This window comes from Cryptomeria japonica, chromosome 5 (genome assembly GCF_030272615.1).
Source record: "Cryptomeria japonica chromosome 5, Sugi_1.0, whole genome shotgun sequence".
NCBI classification, from domain to species: Eukaryota; Viridiplantae; Streptophyta; class Pinopsida; order Cupressales; family Cupressaceae; genus Cryptomeria; species Cryptomeria japonica.
In genome coordinates, this window is record NC_081409.1 from 309867302 (window position 1) to 309890357 (window position 23056).

At 41.1% G+C, this 23056-nt stretch overlaps 1 protein-coding gene across 5 annotated transcripts in view; it reads left to right on the plus strand.

Annotated features, from left to right (window-relative positions):
* LOC131078302 (tyrosine decarboxylase 2) overlaps positions 1-23056 on the plus strand; it is a 345647-nt gene that overhangs the window by 253982 nt on the left and 68609 nt on the right. For 4 of the 5 annotated variants that reach the window (XM_058015968.2, XM_058015969.1, XM_058015966.2 and 1 more), the window contains exon 11: positions 13165-13288. The exons of the other annotated variant lie outside the window; for it this stretch is intronic. In XM_058015968.2, the coding sequence (XP_057871951.1) occupies positions 13165-13288 (124 nt within the window). The remainder of the gene's footprint in view (positions 1-13164; positions 13289-23056) is intronic. 5 annotated transcript variants of the gene reach the window in all.

Genomic DNA, 23056 nt, shown 5'->3' on the forward strand with positions numbered 1-23056 from the left:
TTACATATGTTACCAAAGCGCTTATAGACCAACTACAATAGGTTCCCTCAAAGTTTACAGATCCAAGCCCTTACCTATCTTGGGTCTATACCCTCAAGGCTTATTGGTCGCTGATCGCCACCCTATCTTGGGACTTAACCTATTGCTTGGATTTAGACTGCCCCTCTTTGGAACATCTCAATCCCATCTTCTTAAATACGGAAAGCAGAGAAACGAAAATCGCCCGAAATCGCCCAAACTCGGCGAGTCCGAGTCCGAGTCAGGCCAAACGAGTCCCAGGGGCTCGGGCTCGGACTCGGCCGAGTCTGGAGAGTAAACTCGCCAGACTCGCCGAGTTGGCGATTTTGGCTCAAAATCGCCAGACTCGCCGAGTCCTGAGCCCCAGACTCGGCTACTGGCTGGGTTAATAAAATGACAAAAAAAAAAACATTTTAAAAAGTTTTTTTAAAAAGTAATAAGTTTTTTTGGAAGGGCGAAATTTGACATTTTGGTCTCTCCGTCAGGATTATTTTATGGAATATAACATTTAAGTATAAGTTTCTTATACTTTAAGTTATATTCCATATATACTGTCAGGATGTTTGAGAGTGGTTTCGAGCCTCCAGGAGTTATATTGCAAAATCTAGTTTTTGGAGGATTCTTCAGTTTTCCAGACTTAGTCAAATTTCAGGATCAGGACATTCCAGACTTAGCCAAATTTCAGGGCATTTGAAGATCAGGATGACATTCCAGACTTTATCACTCACCAACTTGACCTAGCTTGGACCTTCAAGAATGATACTCACCAAGCAAGACCCAATTAGCAACAAGTGCAAAACCAGGCCCTAAGGAAGACTCTCAAAGAAACCCTAATTCAGACTTGTAATAAGTTTTTTTGGCCTCGCGGGGCGCTGCCCCTCGACCTCGCCCTGTATCGCGACAGGAAGCGCGCAAGGGGCGCTGCCCCTTGACCCCACCTTGGGGGCGCTGCCCCCAAACCCCCGTCGAAAAATATGGGGGAAACTGTGTCGATAGAAGTAGAGAAAATTTAACCTCTGAGTCTGACATTGATTGGATCGACCAGGTAGATATAGAGGTTGAGACTGTAGCCATGGCAGAGGAGGAGCGGAGAGCACGAGCACAGACAGGAGATTCAGAGGCAGATAGTGACACGGATGTTCCTAATGTTGGTGAGCATGGCATGGTGTCACGGGGAGCGGCTATGGCAGTCGAATCATCCAGGAACTACCTTAGACGCCTTCGCAGGGGGCTGGGGCCGGATGGTGCAGGCTCCTCTGAGCCATAGACTTGTAGTTGTATTTACCTTTGGTATTTGTATGAAACATTTGATGATGATCATATGATGACATGGATTTTTTATTCCATGAGTTTTATAATATTGTATACATTTGACAATATTTATATATCTATGTTTGTTATTTTCTTCAGCTACAATTTGCGTTTATGCTTATGTGATTGATGTATACTTGTGTATGTAATCAAATGAGCCGAGTTTGATGATGTTATTGTGTCTTTAAGGTGTATTCAATAAAGGGTGCATGAAACAAGTTTTAAATCTTAAAAAATCTCTAAATTTTTTGAGTTTTTCACTTTCCCGAGTCCAGCCGAGTCTGGAGCCGAGTCTGACGCCGAGTCCCGAGTCCGAGTCCGATTTGGCCTTGCCGAGTCCGAGCCGAGTCCGAGTTTCGTTTCTTTGACGGAAAGTAATAACATGATTTAGACTATAAGTATATATATTTCTTATGTATTATGAATACGTATATGAAATTAAGTATGACTATCATACATATTGCAGTCCATATTAGTATTACTATTAATTCTGCATAAGAACATTATTGGGCTTCATATATTTAATATTAAGGATACTTATTAAACACATCCCCATGCATACCACCAAGAACAAGGATGTTACTTCCTGTAACTTAATAACAGTTCTGATCTGATCTGATCCATGGTGCTCTTACTAGATGCTTTTGATTCCTTTCCTTTATATCTCTCAATGTGAGGGAGAGGTCACACCTCTTCATCATGTATGCCCTTTGGCAAGAGACACACCCTTTCACCATTCCCTTTGATAGAGTGCAACTCTTCATTATTTCTGCCCTTTGAAAGGGACACAACCTCATTTAAATCAGATCTGCACTTCTCATTTCCAAATTATTCCCCCTCTCAAATGAGGTTCTCTTCTCCCTTTTATATCTCATTGTTGAGGGAGTCACAACCTTTCCTTTCATTTCTTTTCACTTTTCATTAACTTAATTAATTTTTAATTAATCATATTTAATTATATTTAATTATTTTATTTTATATTTTAATTTAATTTTAAATATTTTAATTTTATTATTATCATTTATTATTGAATTTTATTTCAAAGTGGGGACATTACAGTCTGCCCTCCCCGAATTTGCTTGTCCTCAAGCAAATGTTTATTTTAATTTCCTCAACTAAGTCATCTACCAACATGAGTTAAACAACACAAAGCATATACATGGGAAACACGAAGCATACACGTGGAAGGCACAGAGCATACACATGGAAAACACGAAGCATACATATATGCAAACACAGAGTATACATGTGAATACACACAATGTGAAATTTCTTTCTTGTTATGAGTAGAAACACAAATCAACAGCAGCTTGATGCAAAAACATAAACACTCAATCTAGTTTGTGATCTCAGGTAGATTATTTAAGAATTTCAAATGAAGTAAATATAATGAGTCTGATTAGCCATATCGACAGAGAGGATAGATAGCACAATGTTTGGATACTTGCCTCAAGTATTGATTAAATGGACTATGCTTAACCCCCTATTCACCATTAATGAAAGAGAAAAGATTTAGACACAACGAGACGCCCGTAGCGCTTATCAGGCCCAAGAGCGGTACACTCCCCCTTGGCCCAAATGATGGCAGACTTTCAGTCATCCACATCGGGTTGCCTACCTGACAGAGGCCTAGTTTCTGCTGACCTCATTGCTCTATCTCTCTCCCACACTAGTGGTGAATGTAAAGTATACATCTATTATTAGTCAATTTGTTTAAGATTATACTGTTATCAATGAGATAATTCCATACTCATTCCCTAGTGAGACCAAGGAGAAGTAGGTGCAATAGGATGCCCGTAGCGCTTATTAGGCCCAAGAGCGGTACACTCCCCCTTGGCCCAACTTGTGGCAGATGTTCGGTCATCCACAGTGGGTTGCCTACCTGACAGAGGCCTAGTTCCTGCTATCCCATGGCCCTATTCCCTTGTATCTTACTGGTTTTGGGTATGCAATTTATCCATTCATCATTACTTAATAATTAATCCATGGTTTCTCTATGGGACTAATCCTTGTGATCTTAAAATCACATTAATAATTCAATTCAATACTGACTTGTAATTTCAATAAATATTTGTGTATGCATTAGCCTTCTTCGTATTCACTTCCTCAGTGAGATCAAAAGGATTTAGACGCAATGAGATGCCCGTAGCGCTTATCAGGCCCAAGAGTGGTTTACACCCCCTTGGCCTCACTAATGGCAGACCTACAGTCGCCGTAGCGGGTGATGTACCTAACAGAGGCCTAACATCTGCTAACCTCATTGCTCTACCCCATTTCCTCACTAATGGTCCATATGGAATTTATGATTAATTTAAATTTAAATGCCAGCTTATTTGTTATTTGTTATTTTTTTGTCATTATTATTATATATATATATATATATATATATATTAAGTATTTTAAATGCCACATGGATATGCCTAGTTATCCACTATTCTAATCTGAATTACTCTAAAGTCATACCAATTCAATATCTATTTGGCTGATAATAATATATTTTAAATTCATTTTACGAGATGGAACCCTCGTTGCTTATCCGTCATGGTATTTGCCTCTGTTTATTGACTAGAATAATTCGTTGGTTGAATCTTACCCTACAGGATGGCAAGATCATGGCTCTGATACCATTTGTAATGTCCCCTACTTGATCTATATAAATATACTAAAATTGATAGATTTTCTTCAATAAGTTATTAACAAGTGCTTGTCTATTTTCCTCATTAGCTGATTAATTTCATTATTCATAGTTCTTAATATAGATATCAAACCCTACTACTAGTTTAGTTTTAAGGGAGAAGGGTTTACATATGTTACCAAAGCGCTTATAGACCAACTACAATAGGTTCCCTCAAAGTTTACAGATCCAAGCCCTTACCTATCTTGGGTCTATACCCTCAAGGCTTATTGGTCGCTGATCGCCACCCTATCTTGGGACTTAACCTATTGCTTGGATTTAGACTGCCCCTCTTTGGAACATCTCAATCCCATCTTCTTAAATACGGAAAGTAATAACATGATTTAGACTATAAGTATATATATTTCTTATGTATTATGAATATGTATATGAAATTAAGTATGACTATCATACATATTGCAGTCCATATTAGTATTACTATTAATTCTGCATAAGAACATTATTGGGCTTCATATATTTAATATTAAGGATACTTATTAAACACATCCCCATGCATACCACCAAGAACAAGGATGTTACTGCCTGTAACTTAATAACAGTTCTGATCTAATCTGATCCATGGTGCTCTTACTAGATGCTTTTGATTCCTTTCCTTTATATCTCTCAATGTGAGGGAGAGGTCACACCTCTTCATCATGTATGCCCTTTGGCAAGAGACACACCCTTTCACCATTCCCTTTGATAGAGTGCAACTCTTCATTATTTCTGCCCTTTGAAAGGGACACAACCTCTCATAATCAGATCTGCACTTATCATTTAAATCAGACCTGCACTTCTCATTTCCAAATTATTCCCCCTCTCAAATGAGGTTCTCTTCTCCCTTTTATATCTCATTGTTGAGGGAGTTACAACCTTTCCTTTCATTTCTTTTCACTTTTCATTAACTTAATTAATTTTTAATTAATCATATTTAATTATTTTATTTTATATTTTAATTTAGTTTTAAATATTTTAATTTTATTATTATCATTTATTATTGAATTTTATTTCAAAGTGGGGACATTACACACTCTCAATCTATCAGAAAGCTCCTCCAATCTGGAGTTCGCTTCCTGCAGGGACAACTGGGTATCCTCCCATGCAACAACAGTCGCCTCAAGCTGCTGAGAGAGGATATCAACTTCCTCCTCTTCCCTCAACAAAGCACCATAACTAATAAAATCCCTCTGAAGGAGATAATCTCCGTCATCGACTAACTGTAAATACTCATGCTTCAGTATCCCAATGGCTCCATAAAGAGCATGAAACTCTGGTAAGGAAAAATCACTGCTGCCTTGCTCATCAATCATGAGGGTGCTCCAACTATGTGTAGCCAACAACTGGCGAGCGACATCGAAATGCTCAATAACTGTGTCTATACTCCTGTCATCAACCTTGAGTTGTCCAATCAGGTGATGAGGAGTCCGAGAATGTTGGCTCTCTTGTAACTGTACAAACTCAAAATCTACATTGTGGAAAGAAGTTGTATTTGTATCCTGTACCTCTCTGTAGTCAACGTCGTGTATGCACTCGGCCATGGATACAACCTCATCCAAAGTACTGCTGCTCTGTGCCTCTGAGAACACCACATCCGTCAATGATGATACTACTGAAAATGCACTGTCATTACTCTCTTTTGCATCCCTTGTGTCCGCACAACACACTGGCTCATGATCCTGGGGTCCAATGCTACTAAGAGAACATACTAGGCTGGATTCTAAGGTCTGATCTATAAAATCAGAATCATCATGATTTGAGTTCTCAACATTCAAAGCATCATTGGTACCCAAATTTTGAATACCTTCATGTGACAGCCCATTGGCACCATCTTGTACAAGTGTAGACATTGATACCTCAAGCTGATGCAAAGGTACCTCACTGCTGTCATGAAAATCAGAATTGCTAACCTCTAAATCAGTTGCCTCTTGGGAAATCCCCTGCACGGAAGGTGAGGACAATTCATTATCCAAAGCTGTCCTAATGTCTCCTTGAGTTGAATCCACATGTCTAACAAAACCATCACATAAATTCTTGTCCCACTCATCGGAACTTGAGGGCATCAAAACATTCTTATGTAGAGGTATATTACCCCTAAATGAAAGTTCTCTGTCCATTCCTGATTCCTGCACCCTTGATTCTTCTTTCCTTCTTTGCCATTGATCTGAACTTGTAGCTACCAAGTTATCTTCATCTTCTTCGGGTACACCCATAAATTGTGTGAAGGAAAGGAGCTCACGTATCATCTTAGGAAGAGAACAATACTGATGATAGCTGCTCATAACTGTATCATTAAATATCTTGACAGGAGGCATCCTACTTTTACGTGTTGGAGAAGATGAAACTTTTGAGTGCCCAATTTTAGTTCTAGCCATGGTATTTACCTATAATTAAACTGATATCCCAACGGATCCCAGAGGTCGAAATAAAGTTTGTTCTTAACAATTTTGGGACTTTGGCCAACATATTGTCTTACCAGTTGTCAACTGTAAGCATAAATGTGTAGGCTAACAACTACGCAGTTGCTGATATGAATTATCAAAACCTTTTTATCCAGTACCCAGATGTGACAATCTCATAAACCCTACAGGCTGGCAGGATGTAGGCTCTGATACCACTGAAAGATCCCTGATGGATCCCCTTGTTGATCTGCTGTAATTTTTAAAATAATAAACTATATTTTCCTGTGATTTTTTTGATGGTCTTACAGAATAGAGAGAAGTTGCAGAATGTTTGGTTTCTTTTCCTTTTCTTTGGATATATAAGCAAGTAATGAATAAAGAACAACAAATAAGGAAGGAAACTGAAACAAGTAAGAACATTCAATTAAATCAGAATTGATACAAATTGTACCAGGCAGATTTCTGATTTATAATATCCAGATTATTCCCTACGCACTAGGGATGTGCTTACATCCAATAATGGTGTGATGTTCCCATATTGTCAAATAATAGTAATCTATATTTGAATATGATTATGCATCAATTATTAAATTATGAATTTATTGTTCATTTGAATTAAATATTATTATATTTGAATGCACCTCTTACTAATAAATAGATTATTATATTATATATTTCATTAAATAACATCTTTTAAAATTCTTATTAATATTTCAAGATCATTAATTGACAAATCCCAAAAAAGAAATGATTATCATAGAAACCATAAATAAATATTAAGGAAACAAATGAATAATCATTCGGCATATTCAAATAATGGCAGACTAGATCTGTCTACCCTTTGCATCAATTAAATCATTAACATCAATTAAATCATTAAAAGGCAATGATCATATTAACATTTGTTAAATTATATTCTAAAGCATACGTTTACATGCTGCAATTTGATTAAGGGAATATAATAGTTTGTTGAGCGCAACAAATAACTAATAGAGATTAGTAAACAGACACGTCTTTTTCCAATGGGTATAACCATCGGTTAGAGACACGATTTTTCAGCGATTAGGGAGGGTATAAGAGACTCATTGCCATGCATCTAAGGAGGCATCGAATGGGGAAGGAGAAAGGCAGTTTGGTCAATTAACATTAGAGTAGCAGTCACCAATCTTTATTGGTAAGAAAGATTCATGATTTAATATTGATTGAACATCATTGATCAGATCAAACCAGAACTGTTATTAAGTTACAGGCAGTAACATCCTTATTCCTGGTGGAATGCATGGGGATGTGCTTAATATGTATGCTTAATATATGCAGCCTGATAATATTCTTATTCAAAATTTAATAGTAATATTAATATAGACTGCAATAGGTATGACAGTCATTCATATTACATAAAAGATTTATATAGGTTTATATAGTACAAAATAAGGATAATAGAGTTATATATGATAACGATGTTAGCAAGGTTTATAATAGTTTGATATACATATATATATACTTAAAATAATATTGATAAGATTATATGTATATGTATTATTATGGATATAATGAATAAGTTACTTGATTATATTTCCTTAGATTATTTATATATGTGCGTATGTCTTATCTCGTAATCAATCAAAGGAATGAATGGAGGAAGTACGTTAGGGAATTGCAGTTTACTAGTTCTCCCAAGCTACGTAGGCCACCCCAAGGGATGGAATTGTCATAGTGGGACGTTCCTGCCTCTTGTGGGCCAAGAGGTGAGTTGTCATAGTAGGACGCTGCGCGCTCTTGGGCTTAGTTTGGTTGAGCAGTTTACAGCTACCCTCACAAGGCTTTCCTACCAAACTAAACTATGATTGAATATGGGTAGAAAGACATGTTTATCATTCTATGTAATATATTTGCTACTAATCCATGTATTTATTTGTCTAATCCTAAATTTATTGAACGACTATATGAAGTTACTCTTATATATTGGAAAAAAAGATACACTATATTGTGGAATTACTAATTTAGTGCAAAATTCAGGTAATCTCAAGTTGGGGACAATACAAATGGCACCAACTGAAGGGTAGATGATGAACAAAAACCAAGAACACCAGCTATGGCTGAATGAAAGTCTTCACCACTTCCAGCGTATAGTGTAACTGCTGTAATGGTGGCATCAAGCTGAAACAGTCACGCCCCAGCTGGGAAATTCAACCACCTTGCTGAAACCCTCACCAAGCAATCTGAATCTCCACGAGAAATAGTGCATACACTCTGACCAATAATGCCAATGCCAAAAGAATCCACTGCCAATCAATAGCTGAGGGCTACGTCCCAGCCAGTACCAATCATGGGGTTTGCGTCCCAGATTGAAGAATTGCTCTACTAGAGAAAATCGCACCAAACAAGTTTTCAATATGCAAAAGATAATGAAAAATTAGGTTTCCTTCTCCTTATATCTCTTTCCTTCCAAATCGAACCCTAAAGATATATGAAAAGTGCGCTTTAATATAAAGTCATATTTCCCAATATTGGGCGCCCAAGTATAGAAAAAACACCACTTTTTCAATATAAAATAACTCCAAGTGTCAAAAGGACCCTGGCAAGTGAAAATCATTTAGAAAAGTTCAAGACCTTTCCAACGAGCTATAACACATGGGCATACGAATCCAAATGAAGCCAAAAACCCCTTATTACTCTGAAATGGCTATAGACATAGCTTTATTTAAAATATTAAAACGCTAACTTAGGAAATATTTAAATATATTAAAAATATGTAATGTCCCCTTCTCAGTGATGTGCATTCAGTGGTCCATTGGCCTATTCCGGAGACTCGTAGGCTATTTGGAAAGGAGAATTAGGGTTACCTATTTTATAGGAGGATTCTTTTGTGTTTTCAGGGCATATATGTGGGAGTTTGACAGTTTGGATTCTGGATTCCTTCTGGGTTTTCAGAGAGCTTCAAGATGGCTCGACATGCATCTGCATCGAGTGACTTTTTCCTGACTTACTATTTTTAGTAAGTGCGACGGCTGCTCAGAATGTGGTTAAAATCACTTTGGAAACACTTACTATTTTTAGCAAGATGCTATTTTTAGTAAGTACTATTTTTAGCAGGATGTCAGCTGGCCTGTTCAGATGGCTATTTTTGGCAGGTCAGTTTGAGCAGTTGGTCTTCCAGCATTTTTTGGTGCTATTCTTGGCAGGGATTCTACAGCTCAGCTCAGATGACTATTTTTGGCAGTTCAGTTCAGAGCCCCAACTCAGTTCAGTTTTGGTGATTTCCAGCACTTCAGTCTTCGGCTCAATTTGGCAATAATCAATATTTGAGGAGAAGGCATTTTAATATATATTATACCTTAGGCATGAGGTATTAATAATTGATTATTTTATGGATGGATGACTTAGGAAGGGAGAAAATATTAATTTTATCCTAAGTCTATTTGGGCGAAAATTGCATATGACTTCAAGGGGGTCGTCATGGTGTTAATAAGTAAATTATAACTCAAGGCAAATGGGCGATTTTCTAAGTATATTGCCTTAGTAATATTTTTTATTTGGAAGTCATAGTTGGGCGCCCACTTTACACTTTATTTTATGACACTTATATTTATTAAAAACGGCGAACTTGTGCAAGGAAATGAAATGAAATGCAATGCTAAATGTGGATGAAATGGAATTGCATTTGGTTTGGGCGTATTTGGAGTGCATTTGAATTTGAATTTGGTTGGCAAAAAGTTATAAATAAGTGACTTGGGCTCTCATTTTGGTATCTTGAAAATCAGTGATGTTATGCTGCCGGATTGGCGACAGAACTTGAGGCTTCGGAGTGCGTCTCCCTAGTGCTACCCGGTTTCGTACTTGAAATACAGTACCTAGCTGTGCCTTGTATTCTTCTATCATTTTCAGAGCTTTGCCATAGACATCTTGGTGTTGCAACGATTCTGGACTTGCTGGTTTTGCCTGTGGCTGAAACACATTTTTGCTCACATCTCTCTGCTGGAGCGTCTAATAGTTATGGGTATTATTCCTATCTTCCTTCCCAGCACTGGGAAACAAGTTTGTAAGTTTTTAGCACATTTGTTTGAGTATTGATTTAATTATGCAAAATCAAAATTCCTAGTCTAGGCGTGGGTTTTTTGGGTTGCATTGGGATGCGTGCAAAATAAAAAGAGGGTTGTTTGGGGTGTGGCTGTGATTGGTTGTCATTGTATTGGATGTATGGTGGGATTGGGCTTGATTTGAATCAATTCGGGTAAAAATTGAGTGAGTTATGAGTATTTTCATGTTTTCATGGGCTGCTGGAACTGTACTTTCAGCCTGCAGAGCAGTGTAACAGAAAATTACAGTATTGTGTAGAAATCTGCAGTTAATCTTCTCATCTCATCTCCATATTGTAAGGATTGTCTCAGTAGTACCGAGCATCCCATTCTATCTGCTTTTATGTAATTCCCATTGCATAAGTGGAAGAGGCTGGCTTGCCGCCTTCTCAGTTTTGTAATTCAGTTTTCTTTGATAAAAGTCCTCCCGCTGAAATATGCGGTAGAGTGATGTTTTAATGTAATGTCCTCCCGCTGAATAAGTGGTCGAGTGATAAAGTTCAATGTTTTGGTCCTCCCGCTGAAATATGCGGTAGAGTGATTGTTAATGTAATGTCCTCCCGCTGAAATACGCGGTAGAGTGATTGAACTTCAATTTCTTGTAATTTTCCCTTGGTCGGTTTACCGCCAAGATGTTCAGTTTCTATCCTGCTGGATAAGCAGAAGGGGCTGGCTTGCCGCCCATGCATTGTAATTTTCAGTTTGTTTATTGATGCTGACGATCCCCGGAACACCGTATGCTCTCACCCTCCCAGTCTGGGCTCTCGGTGAACAAAAGGTGGAAGGGTTCCCTTTCAGTTGTTTTGCTTATTCCTCTAACCTTAACGGGTTATTTGTTGTGGATGAATTGTTATTGGCCTGAAAATCAAAAAAAAAAATTAGTGGGATATTACAAAATATAACCCAAATAGCTACAGAAAGCTCGAAACACACCAAAAGCTTGAAACTGAACCTGTCACCTGTCTATGACTGATGTCGGAAATCATGGATCAATTGGCAGTCTCATCCCTAAAATCTAGGGATGCTCCTAGAAACTAGGAAACACACCCAAATCTCCTGAAACTGAAACCATCTAAAAGGTCATGAATAACCTCACGAGTGGCAACTGTCACGACCTCCTAAAATTTAGGGATAGCCCCTAAAATCTAGGAACTGCTCCTAACTGGCTCCAAACTGCCTGTAAAGGCAAAATCCAGTCACTATATGCACTGAATGAGTCCCAATCAACCTCTGCTACCCTACGAGACTCCAATGATAGGCCAACTCCTCCATCTCTGATGTCCACTCTAGAAAGGGGACATGACAACCCTAGTAATCACAGTAATATTTTTGTAGTATTGGCTAGATATCATAATCCTATTTCTGCCTTTGATTATGCTAGCAGCTATTTCAGTGACATAATTTTCTAACTGTTGATATCCTTTTCTGCCGTTCCTTTATATGATGAAATTGTTCTGGTCTAACAATAGATCCTTTTCTTGTGTCTATTTTTCTGTATCTGTAATGTCCACTTGTTGAAATAGGATTTATTAATAAATAATAACAATAAATTAAAATATAAAAGAATTAAAATTAAGTTAAGTTTAATGAATGGTCAAAAGGGATGAAATGAAAAGTTGTGACTCCCTCAAACTTGAGATATAAAAGGGAGAGGAGAACTTCATTTGGGAAAAAAAAGGAAAAAAGGAGGAAAGAAGGGAGCAAAGGATTTGAGGAAGCATTAATGGGGAGAAGATAAGGAAGTGACTCTTTCAAAGGGGCAGCAATGATGAAAGGTTATGACCCTTTCGAAGGGTGGTAATTGTGAAAGGTTGTGACCATTAAGAAGAGGTGCAACTCTCCTTCACATTGGAGGATATAAAGAGGAGAAGTTTTCATTTGAGAAGGGAGGATCCATGGAATAGAACAAAATATTTGAAGCATTAAAAGCAGATTTAGGAGCAAACCTAAATCAGAATTATAAGAAAATCTGGAAGAATGATATGAACATTTATCAAAGAGATCAGAGCACAAATACAAATCTGCAAACAATGATAAACCAGGCATCAAAGGAAAAGAAGAGTAAACATTAAATCGATAACTAGAGAATCAGATCTGATGGAATAGAAAGGATCCTCTCTCTCTCTCTCTCTCTCTCTCTCTCTCTCTTCTCTCTCTCTCACTCTCTCTCACACACACACACACACACACAATACAGCAGACCTGTGCATTTAAAGAGGGAAACAACATTGAATTAATCTGTCCAAATTACTACAGCGGACTGAAAATACATAACCTGTAATAATTCTACAAGTATATTGGGCAAGATTTAGTGTCCTCGCAAAAGGAGACATTACAGTATCAATATATATGATATTTAATTGAAACAAAGTCCTACATGCTTCTTGTTATAATGCTGTCTCTGTTAGACATGAACCCATTTGTTTGAAGGGATATATATGGAGGTCACATCCATTCATTCCAAGGGGGAAAATGGGAATAGCACCTTATATATTCCTTTGAAAGACTTGATATGCTTTATGTTTCCAATCTTATTGGCTGGGCTGGTTACATTACAAAATTCACATTTTTCTTTTCAGTCTTCATGTCTTTGGTACATTTCATGAGAAGCTGATTAGTTGGAACAAGTTACAGTCTATTGAGTTTGTAAATTTCAGTGATCTTCTCTTTTTTATATAACATGTAGATCTTTAAAGTTGTGGATGGTTTTGCGGTTGTATGGTGTATCAAATTTACAAGCATATATTCGGAATCATATATATCTTGCCAAGCATTTTGAGGAACTTGTCAGAGAAGACACCAGATTTGAGGTATGCTCATAGCCAGTTATGTGGAAATATATTTTTTAGTCTCTCATTGAGTTATTGATTTTCTCATTTTCTGGTAGGCTATGGAATTCTTGTCGTACACTAGAAGAAAAATGATGGCGGATATTCTGTTATGTAGATCATTATCATAGCTAAATGTTTTACTTTTCATAGTTCATGAAACATGATTACATTTTTCTTATTGTTCTTGTTTTATATTGCCAATTTTTGTAGGAAACTCCTAGGGGGTGTCACCTAAAGTTGCCATGTTTTTGTACACCATTTGGTGTTCCATGACATTTTATCATACACATGCCAATGATTGAAATCCAAAGGACACAAGAATCAAACAATCATTATTCACTTACATTTCTGCAAGCAGTCATAATTTCTTGTCATAGCCACAAAAGTCAATATTTCACATCTCAATGTATAATATTTTTCCCCTAATATTCATGCATTAATTATTCACACCAAATCAATAGATAGCATCCATATTCCTATATGAGTAAATAATAATTTCCTACCTTGGTACTTTACTAATCAAGATCAGTAAAAAGGAATGGCCCACCTTGATCTCTAATATTCAGGGCAAGCAAGGATATTTCTTTCACTTTGGCCTCTAATATCCAATGTGAAGCAAGATGAAAAGCTACACCTCGGCCTCTAATATTGTAATATGCAGCCCTGTTTCTCTTTGATTTTTTTCATTTTTTTTATTGTGTTTTGCGAATGTTTGATAGAGAAGATAGAAGCAGAAATATATTGCAACAAATACACTTTAATAACAGAAAACAGATAATACAAATAGAATAGCTTGCAATTTTCAATGCTTAATATTAGTCATATTCTGAAAGTACATTACAGGAACAAAACTGAAGATACCCAAATGGGCAAAACTGATTGCAATCATAAATGTAACATACCCATTTTCTGGTAATGTAAAATAATGGACTATAGCAACAATAACACCTAGAAACCCTAGGCGCTTAGCACATTGATTCCCAGCTCAAATGACATGAAGAAGATAGACAAATATGCAGCAAACACCTCCAACCCTCAATAAAACACCTCCAACAGAAAACGTGCAGCTCCAAGGGTCTCACGTCCCTTCCTTGAGGAGTACGGCCAGCTATAAAGAAGTACAGCCCAGCCTAGAAAGAGTACGACCAAGCCAAATAACACAAACGACAGTAAACTCTCACTACAATCTCCTTAAATCTACCCTCCCAAACCCAATAAGTAATGCCAAACTCAACAATGTCTGAAATCTGTGTTTGCCCTTTGGGTGAACAGTTTAGAACATACAAATAGAATGCTTAACGAAAGACAATAATGCCATAGATACCAGATAAGATCAAGCAAATATAAGAAATACTATTCCATTCATAATCATGTGTGTCTTTACAAGTGACCTTCCATGGTATATAAAGGTATTGATGGGGTGCGAGGGACAATCGTCGCACCCATAACTACCATCCCTCAGTTACCATACTAACAAAGACAAGTACTACTTAATTAACTACTGTTTTATTCCCGTACAATATTACCGCCAACATCATCCCCCCCAAAAAACAAGGTCGTCTCCGAACGACTTACAAACAAAATGGGGAATACATTGTTACAACAGAACCCAAAATCAAAAACTAAGGGGGTGCAGAGGGCGTCCCTGATGAAGAGGGTGCCGATGCGCGGGGTGTGACTGTCAAGCGAGCCCGTAACTCATAGACCTGCTCAGTCCGCAGCTTGAGGTCCCGCTTCGCAACTATCTGGCACTCCATCGCTGTTTTCACCATCATTGCCGCCTCCAAGACCTCTTTATCTTTCTGCTCTACCATCTCCAAGGCACTCCCCAGGCGACTCTCCAACATAGCCCTGTCCTTGTGGGCTTCCGCCAACTCTACCTCCAAGGCACCCTTCACTGACCTCTCCTCGGCTAACATTGAGTCCAAGGTAGCGCGCTCTGCATCCCATGAGGCCTTCTCCTGAGCCAATTGCTCTCTGTGCGACTCCATCTGCTGGAGTCGAGCAGCCAACTCGTTTCGTGCCAACACAATCTCCTGGCGCTGGGCCTCGGTACACTCAGCAATATACTTCGTCCTCCGCAACTCATAGTAGGTCTCTCGGAAAACCTGCTCTATCCTCCGCAACAAGGACTGTCTACTGGTCTCACCAACCTGCTCGCGGAGGCCCCAATCCTCCAACATCTGTAAGGTTTCCATAGCAGGCCATCCACCAAACTCAAAACATTACGCAAAGTGTGTTGTGCACCTTCCCCTCATAAACCCGAGTAGCTGCTCCAACTCCTCATTTGTCTGAGCATCTCCCTGAGACCTCGTAGACGTTACCATCCGTCGGGCTTCCACAGCCATATCCTCAAGGAACTGCTCCAATACCCTATCGCCCTCCACTCTCGAAGATGCTAGGACACCATCTCTGTGAGGACTCTGGAATGGCTCGTCATGCGGGGGGCTCAGGATCAACTCCTCCTGTTTGGTACTCAGCACCAACTCTCGAATGGGTGAGTGGTCACTCTGCATAATCCGTGTTGTCTTTGGTGAACTGTCTCCGACCAAGTCCACAATCTCGTGCGAGCTCGGCTCACACCATGGAGAGAGGACTGCTACTCCAACTGGTGCTAGTGGCGTCATTTTGTACCGACTTGGCCATGCACTCATGTCCACCATGGAAGGCATACTCATCTGGGAAGGCGTACCACTCCCTCCAAGTTGCTCTGCTCGTATGGCCTCCCTATCCACCTTCCCGCTACTGTCCCCAACCTCCACTGCTGTCGTGAGACTCCTGTTGTCGACCACGTGATGCTTTGGTTAGGCTACCGATGTCACGACTGCCTGTGGGGGGACCATAATCACGGGTGTCTGACCCTGCCCAAAACTAGGAACGGGCACTACCAATACTACCGCTCTTGAAAGAGGCCGAGTGGTACTCGCTGAGACCGTCTGCTCAGGTAACTCACCCGAGGGTCGTGTGGTTGTTGCTGGCACAACTGAGAGAGATGGAGGTGTGGCAGTCTGTGCTACTACAGAAGATGTTGCCCCCGTCTCCTCCTCCACCTGTTGTTCGCCTCTACCCACCATTCTGAAACTACCCCTGGTGGCCTCTGATGTATCATTGGAGTCTTCTGCCTCCTCACTTGGGTCACTAGACGTGGACTCCGACTTTGTCTCCGCCTCAGATACCACCACTCGTCACTTCCGTTTCTTGCCTGATTGTGTGTCTCCGCTCGGTGCCATCATATCCAAGTGAATCCAATAAAATATAGGGGGCTGCCCAGGGTGTACACGGCCTTGCGGTGCCAAGTATTGTGCGTCCGGTGAGCCCCGAAGGCGTACCGCATCCAGGAAGAGTCCAATCGCATGGTAGGGCATGTAGAAGGCCCTGTGCTGGAGGGTCATGAATTCCTCCATCCTATCTGCTAGTACTGATGCCCAGTCATATACTATGCCATTATGGATGCCATTCACCAGCACCACCTGTGCCATGGCAATATTTGAAGCCCTACTAGCTCCCATTAGGCAGCTCTTCAATACATCGACAAGGCACCGTCATATCCCCTCTCAGGAATGACTTCTTCAAACCTCTTCCTTTGCTTGCATGCTGGAGACTATCAAGTTGCACTTGTGTGAGGTCATCACGACACATCAGCTTCAGAAGTTATCTTTTAAATCTGGGGAGATTTTCTGCCCTTTGTCCACTTTCTTTCCTTGCATCCCTGGAATACCAAAAACTCTTGTAAATTCTGTCGAGGCGAACGACACTATAATCTGTTGGTGCTCGTAGTCAAATACGGACTGCCCCCTGTGTGGGTCATAGGCACCAATCATGGCCCACAGCACCACCTCAAAGTCTTTAATGCAAAAAATGGGCATCAGGATGACCCACTGTACTAGTGCAAGTCATAGTTGTGTCTTCATAGGGTCGTCATGTGGGGTCTCGTTCCACCATTTCCTACAATCTGTTCCAGTCAAACCCTCAAAGGTAATGGTGTCCATCGTCACTTCATTCTTTGCTGCCATTTGCTATTGCACTTTAGGTTGCACCTTTTTCCCTTTACTTTTGTTGCTGTCAGCCATGCCGCCCCTGACCTTCACACTCGAAGGCAAAATCCGAACAACCTTCTTATTCCCAAAGGTTGACGGCACTGTAGCAGGTAACTGCCGTAACTGCTTTTGCCAATTTTTCCCACCGTTGGCGTCCATTAAATAATTCTGCCTTTGTCTTTTGTGCCCTCTTTAATAAAAGGAATAGGGTTAGAATACAAGATTCTGCACGTGCCTATTTTTCCTCGTGGGACCTTTCCTTTTCCTTTAGCTCCTGCCCTTCGAAATTTTCCTTTGTTTTAAATGCTCTGCAGGGTAATATAAATCCCCCTATGGTGGGAGCACGGGCTCCACCGTACGGTGAGCACGTGGCTCCACTGCACGAGAGCACATCGTGCCACCACGCGGGAGCACGCGGGCTCCAACGCACGGTGGACATGCCATGCCACCGCAACTGCACAGTGGGCACACCGTGCTCACCGCGTGGGAGCATGCGGGCTCCACTGCACGGTGGGCATGCGGGCTCCACCGTATGGTGAGCACGTGGTGCCACCACCGCACGGTGAGCACGCTGCTTCACCGTACGGTGCACTTTACCGTATGGTTCCACTTTTCATTATTTTTTTTAATTTTTGTATTCCTTCTGTACGGCCGTACGGTTGCCTGTTGTGCGTTTTTTTTAATTTTTTAATTTTTTAATTTATTATTTCTTCGGGAGGGTTCGGGGTCGGTCGATCGCCTCTGCTCGTGATACAGTTTTTATTTCGACCCATTGGTGCTGCCTACAACCTCCCGTCCATCGAGTGTCCACAACTTCACTGCTTCGTTCTCTGCCACCTCGCGGACTTTATATGGTCCTAACCATCGTACCTTGAATTTGCCTGGTTTAATCTCATTACACCCATTATATTTCAGTACCAGTTGTCCTGGAGCAAACTTCATTCGTTTCAAGTGCTTGTTGTGCCACAACTTCCTCCTTTGTTGGGGTGCCTCCGTAGCCCACTGACCATCATTCTTTTCTCATCCAGCTTGTTCAAGACATACAATCTCTTCCTCAGGCTCTCCATGTCCCCTAGTCTGTTCTCGATTGCAATGCGAAGGCTTGGTACCATGAATTCTGCTAGCAAAACAGCTTCTTGCCCATACATGAGTTGGAACGGAGTCTCGCCGGTGATCACCTTGTAGGTTGTGCGGTAGGCCCACAAGACCGAAGGTAATTTTTCTTCCCAGTCTTCTCCCTCGACACCGCAAGACTTGTAAATTACCCCCACGAGAGTCTTGTTGGTAGCCTCGACCTGCCCATTGGCTCACGGATAATAGGGGCTAGACAATGAATGAAAAAATTTAAATTCAGTAGTGAGGAGTTTAATAACATGGTTCACAAAATGTCCACCCCTGTCGCTGGTCAAGTACATAGGGATACCATACTGTGTAATGATTTGCTCATAAATGAATCGTTGTACTTACAGTGGAGTTGTCAGGCAGGGCCCGCACTTCAACCCACTTGGTTAAATATTTTGTGGCTACCACAATGTAGCGACATCTCCTGGCGCGGCTGGCCTTGAGTGATCCAATAAAATCCAACCCCCAGCACTTGAATCGTTCCTGAGCATGCAAAGGGTTGAGGGGCATGAAATCCCTTTTCAACGGCCTCCCTGCTCTCTGACATGTATCACAACCTACTACCCATTCTCTCGCATCATTATACAATGTGGGCCACCTAGGCCTGCTAGCAACACCTTTCTTGCCGTAGTGTTTGGTCCCATATGGCCTCCCGCCGGCCCCTCATTTGCCTCCCTCAAAACTCTTGGCACCTCTTCCTCCATCACACACCGACGTAACACCTGGTCGGGTCCCATTTTATACAACAATCCATTAATCAACTGAAACGTGCGGCTTCTCAACACGAGTTTTCTTCACTCTCCCAGTGGCATACCTTGGGGGAACACAGAGGTGGAGAGATATTCCCCGATGGCAGTATACCATGGTGGCAGTACTACGATCTTGAATAGGTGAGCATTTGGAAAGTCGTCATTCACCCCCTCTGGCGGTTCTCCGGACTTGATCTGGGACAACTGGTCAGCAATGACATGGCTCTTGCCTGGCCGTACAATTATTGTGAACGTGAACTCTTGAAGGAGCAGTAGCCACTTGCTTATCCTTCATTGGATGATGGGTTTGTTTACCAGGTACATCAAAGCCTGGTGATCCACATAGAAGGTGAAGGGTGTCGCCAGCAAGTAGTGTCGAAATTTATGTATGGCATAGACCATTCTGAGGGCTTCCCTTTTGGTGGTACTGTAGTTCTTCTCGGCTTTCAACATCAACCGATTGGCAAAGTAGATGGGATGATTCAACCCATGTCCCCCTTCTTGCGCTAGTGTAGCCCCAATGGCATAGTTCGAGGCATCCACGTGTACGTGGAATTCTCGGTCCCAGTTTGGATAAGCCAGAATAGGTGCTGCCACCAGTCTCCTCATGAGTTCCTCGAATGCTTCCCCTTGTGCCGATTCCCATATGTACGGTTTGCCCTTCCTTGTCAGTTTGTCTAGTGGGAAAGAAAGTTGGGCAAAGTTCTTGATGAACTTTCGGTAGTATCCAATGTGTCCCAAGAAGGACTTGACTCCCGTCACATCAATGGGTGGCTCCATTTCTACAATTACCCGTACCTTATCGGGGTCAGTTTTTCAGTCCATCTTTACAAACGATATGGCCCAACAACTTCCCCTGGGGTACCATGAATCTGCATTTCCGTGGATTTAAGACAAGCTTGGCCCTTCGGTATCTCCCCATGCACTCTCTTAGCGCTACCAAGTGAGCGTCTTCGCTACTGAAAATTGACTAGTCATCCAAAAAGGCTTTAAAATTTCCAACAGACATCTTATCGAAGATGTGAAGGACTATCCTCTGGAAGGTCGCGGGAGCATTGCACAACCCAAACGGCATCCGGTTGTACGTAGAGACTCCGTCCTCCACCACAAAAGTGGTCTTCAACTTGTCCTCCTCCGCTATCGAAATCTGGTTGTATCCCGAAAAGCCGTCCAAAAATGTGTACATTTCATGGCCGGCCACCTCCTCGAGGATGCTATCTGTGAAGGGTATAGGAAACGGGTTCTTGATGGTGACTGCGTTGAGGCACCGAAAATCCACACAGATGTGCATCTGGTGGGCCTCCTTCTTGAGTGAGATCACAATCGGCGAGACCCACTCACTTGTCTCCACCCGAAATATGATGTCGGCCTCTAGCATCCGTTTCGATCTCTTCGTTCACTTTGGCAGCATAGTTCTTATTCATTCGGTACGGCCTCTTCCGTACCGGTTGGGCTCCCGGGACCAATGGTATCCGGTGGATGCACAAATTTTGGTGGGATCCCCTTCAGATCCTTGTCGAACCAGGAGAATACGTCCTTGTACTCCATGAAGATTTTGAATGCTGCGGCCTTCAGCACCGGGCTCCAATCGTCGCCGACAAAGATATTTCGGGGGTTGGCAGTGTCTCCTAAGTTTGTCTCTTTCACAGTGGGGTCTTCGTACCGCATTGGTCTATCCTTTGAAAATTCGTACGCCGGAACATCATTTACTTTGGCATCTCCCTCTTATACTCTGTGTACTCTAGCGGGAACTCCTCCTTCTCGCCTGGCTCGTCCTCAATCTATAGCATGTGACAAGCAGGGTGAAACACTTCATAGTCTTCCATTTGCCAGTGGAAGAATCCATTCAATGAGGAAGTGTCATCTTCTAAGCATCCTTCGAGTTCAAGCACTCCTTCCTCGTTTGGTTCCCTCTCGTCTTTACCTTCATAGGAGTCCCACTCCCATCTGTTTGAATCCTCTGAATCCGAGTCAAATGACGCAAGTTCCTCGCCGACAACCTGGGTCCTCAGATCAATGGTGTACTTCCGCCTCCCTTTCTCCATGGAAAGGGTGTTCTTCTTCCAGTCGTGGTTCACCTTTGCTGTAACCAGCCACCCTCTCCCTAAGATGGCGTCATACCCCTTCTTCTTGAGTGGGATTACCACAAAATCTAGTAGGAAGGGTTGTGTGCCAATGATCACCGGCTGGGCCATCAGGGTGCCGAGTGGCTTGACGCTGTGCTGGTCTGCACCTACCAAGTTGAATGTGGGTGGCCATAGTGTTGACTTCCCGAGCTTCTTCCATGTATCCTTCGATAGCACATTCACCCCTGAACCTCCATCCACGATGGTGTCTTTGAGGATAGCCCCGAGAATTCCCATCTCTACTACCGCAGGATGTCGACCACTATTTAAGGCCAACAACATTGGGTCAGTTGAGGGGCTGACCGGAACTTCCACCCATGCCGCACCCGAAGGTGCCTGTGCAGTGGTTTGTACGGAACTAAAAATGGCGGTTCTCAGCTGTGGTATTGTGTCTAGAAGGTCCTTCACTCTTATCGGCACCTCCATCTGCAGTACTTGCCTAATTATGTTGTTTTCGGCTTCAGTACGGGATGATGTACTCACCACCTCTCTGTTCCGTCGTTCAACCGTCATCTCACACTCAATGTTGGCTTTTGCCTCCCGTACTCTCTCCTTCTCCGTACATGGGTCGGGATAAGTAGCCTTTTTGGTCTAAGCACGGGTGATTGCCAGTACTTCTTTATCACTAGTCTTCTCAATGTTGAGGAGGTTAACCCCTGGCTTGGGGTTATTTGTCTCATCGTGGTCTCCAAGACCACACCATCTGCACAAGTGTTGGGGTGCCTCCTCTTTCTGGCAATCCCGCACAAAGTGTCCCCACTAGTTGCATGCCCGACACTGAATCATCGGTTGTCCCTTGGCATCATACTGCATTCGACTCCAATTATTGGTGTTATTATTGTTGCCTCTTCCTCCCCTTCGATTACCTCTGTACCCGCCAGATGATGTCGTGGTGTTGGCTTGAGGCTGCGTGTCATAACCCCTCTTTGGACATTGGATTATTGTGATTAAATAAATACGATAATTAAAACATTTAATAATATGGGAAAATCGTCTCATTTATGAGACTTCACAATTTTCCTCTAAAGTGAGAGGGTTGTCATAACCCCACATCCTGGTGATGTAATCAATTTTGTGATTCTTCATCATAATAATAAATTATCATTTATTATGTAATTAATAATATTAATAGTAATATTAATCATTCATTAATATAAAAATAATATTAATATTATAATAAGACTGTCATATCCCCTCCTTGATCATTATTTACATCTTAAATAAAACAATTATCATTTATTATAATATTTATCAAGAAATGACTATTTCAAATTTATTACTAAATATTATTAGTGAATTGACATTTATTAATATTCTTTATTAATAATATTCCCGAAATATTCTAATAGAAAATAAATTAATACTATACTGAAAACATTCATATTAAATTACGACTTGAATAATTGTAAACAAATACTTATCGGAAGGGAGCTTGATGTAGCATCCATATTCTAAACCGTCTACACATCATCACATTAATGTCCGATTGCTTATGACCAAGTATCGTGGCATATGAAGGCAGATAAGGAAAGTATTTATCGAATATGTCCCAGATTGGGAGAACCAAGAATATCATAAAATAATAATTGGAGTAAAGAACAAATGCATTAAAGATGTGATTTGAATATGGATTACGATGCATAAGGGAAGGCATTGATAAATAATAAGGAACAACACTATCAATGGTCAAGAAATCAATTTAAGGATCGACCA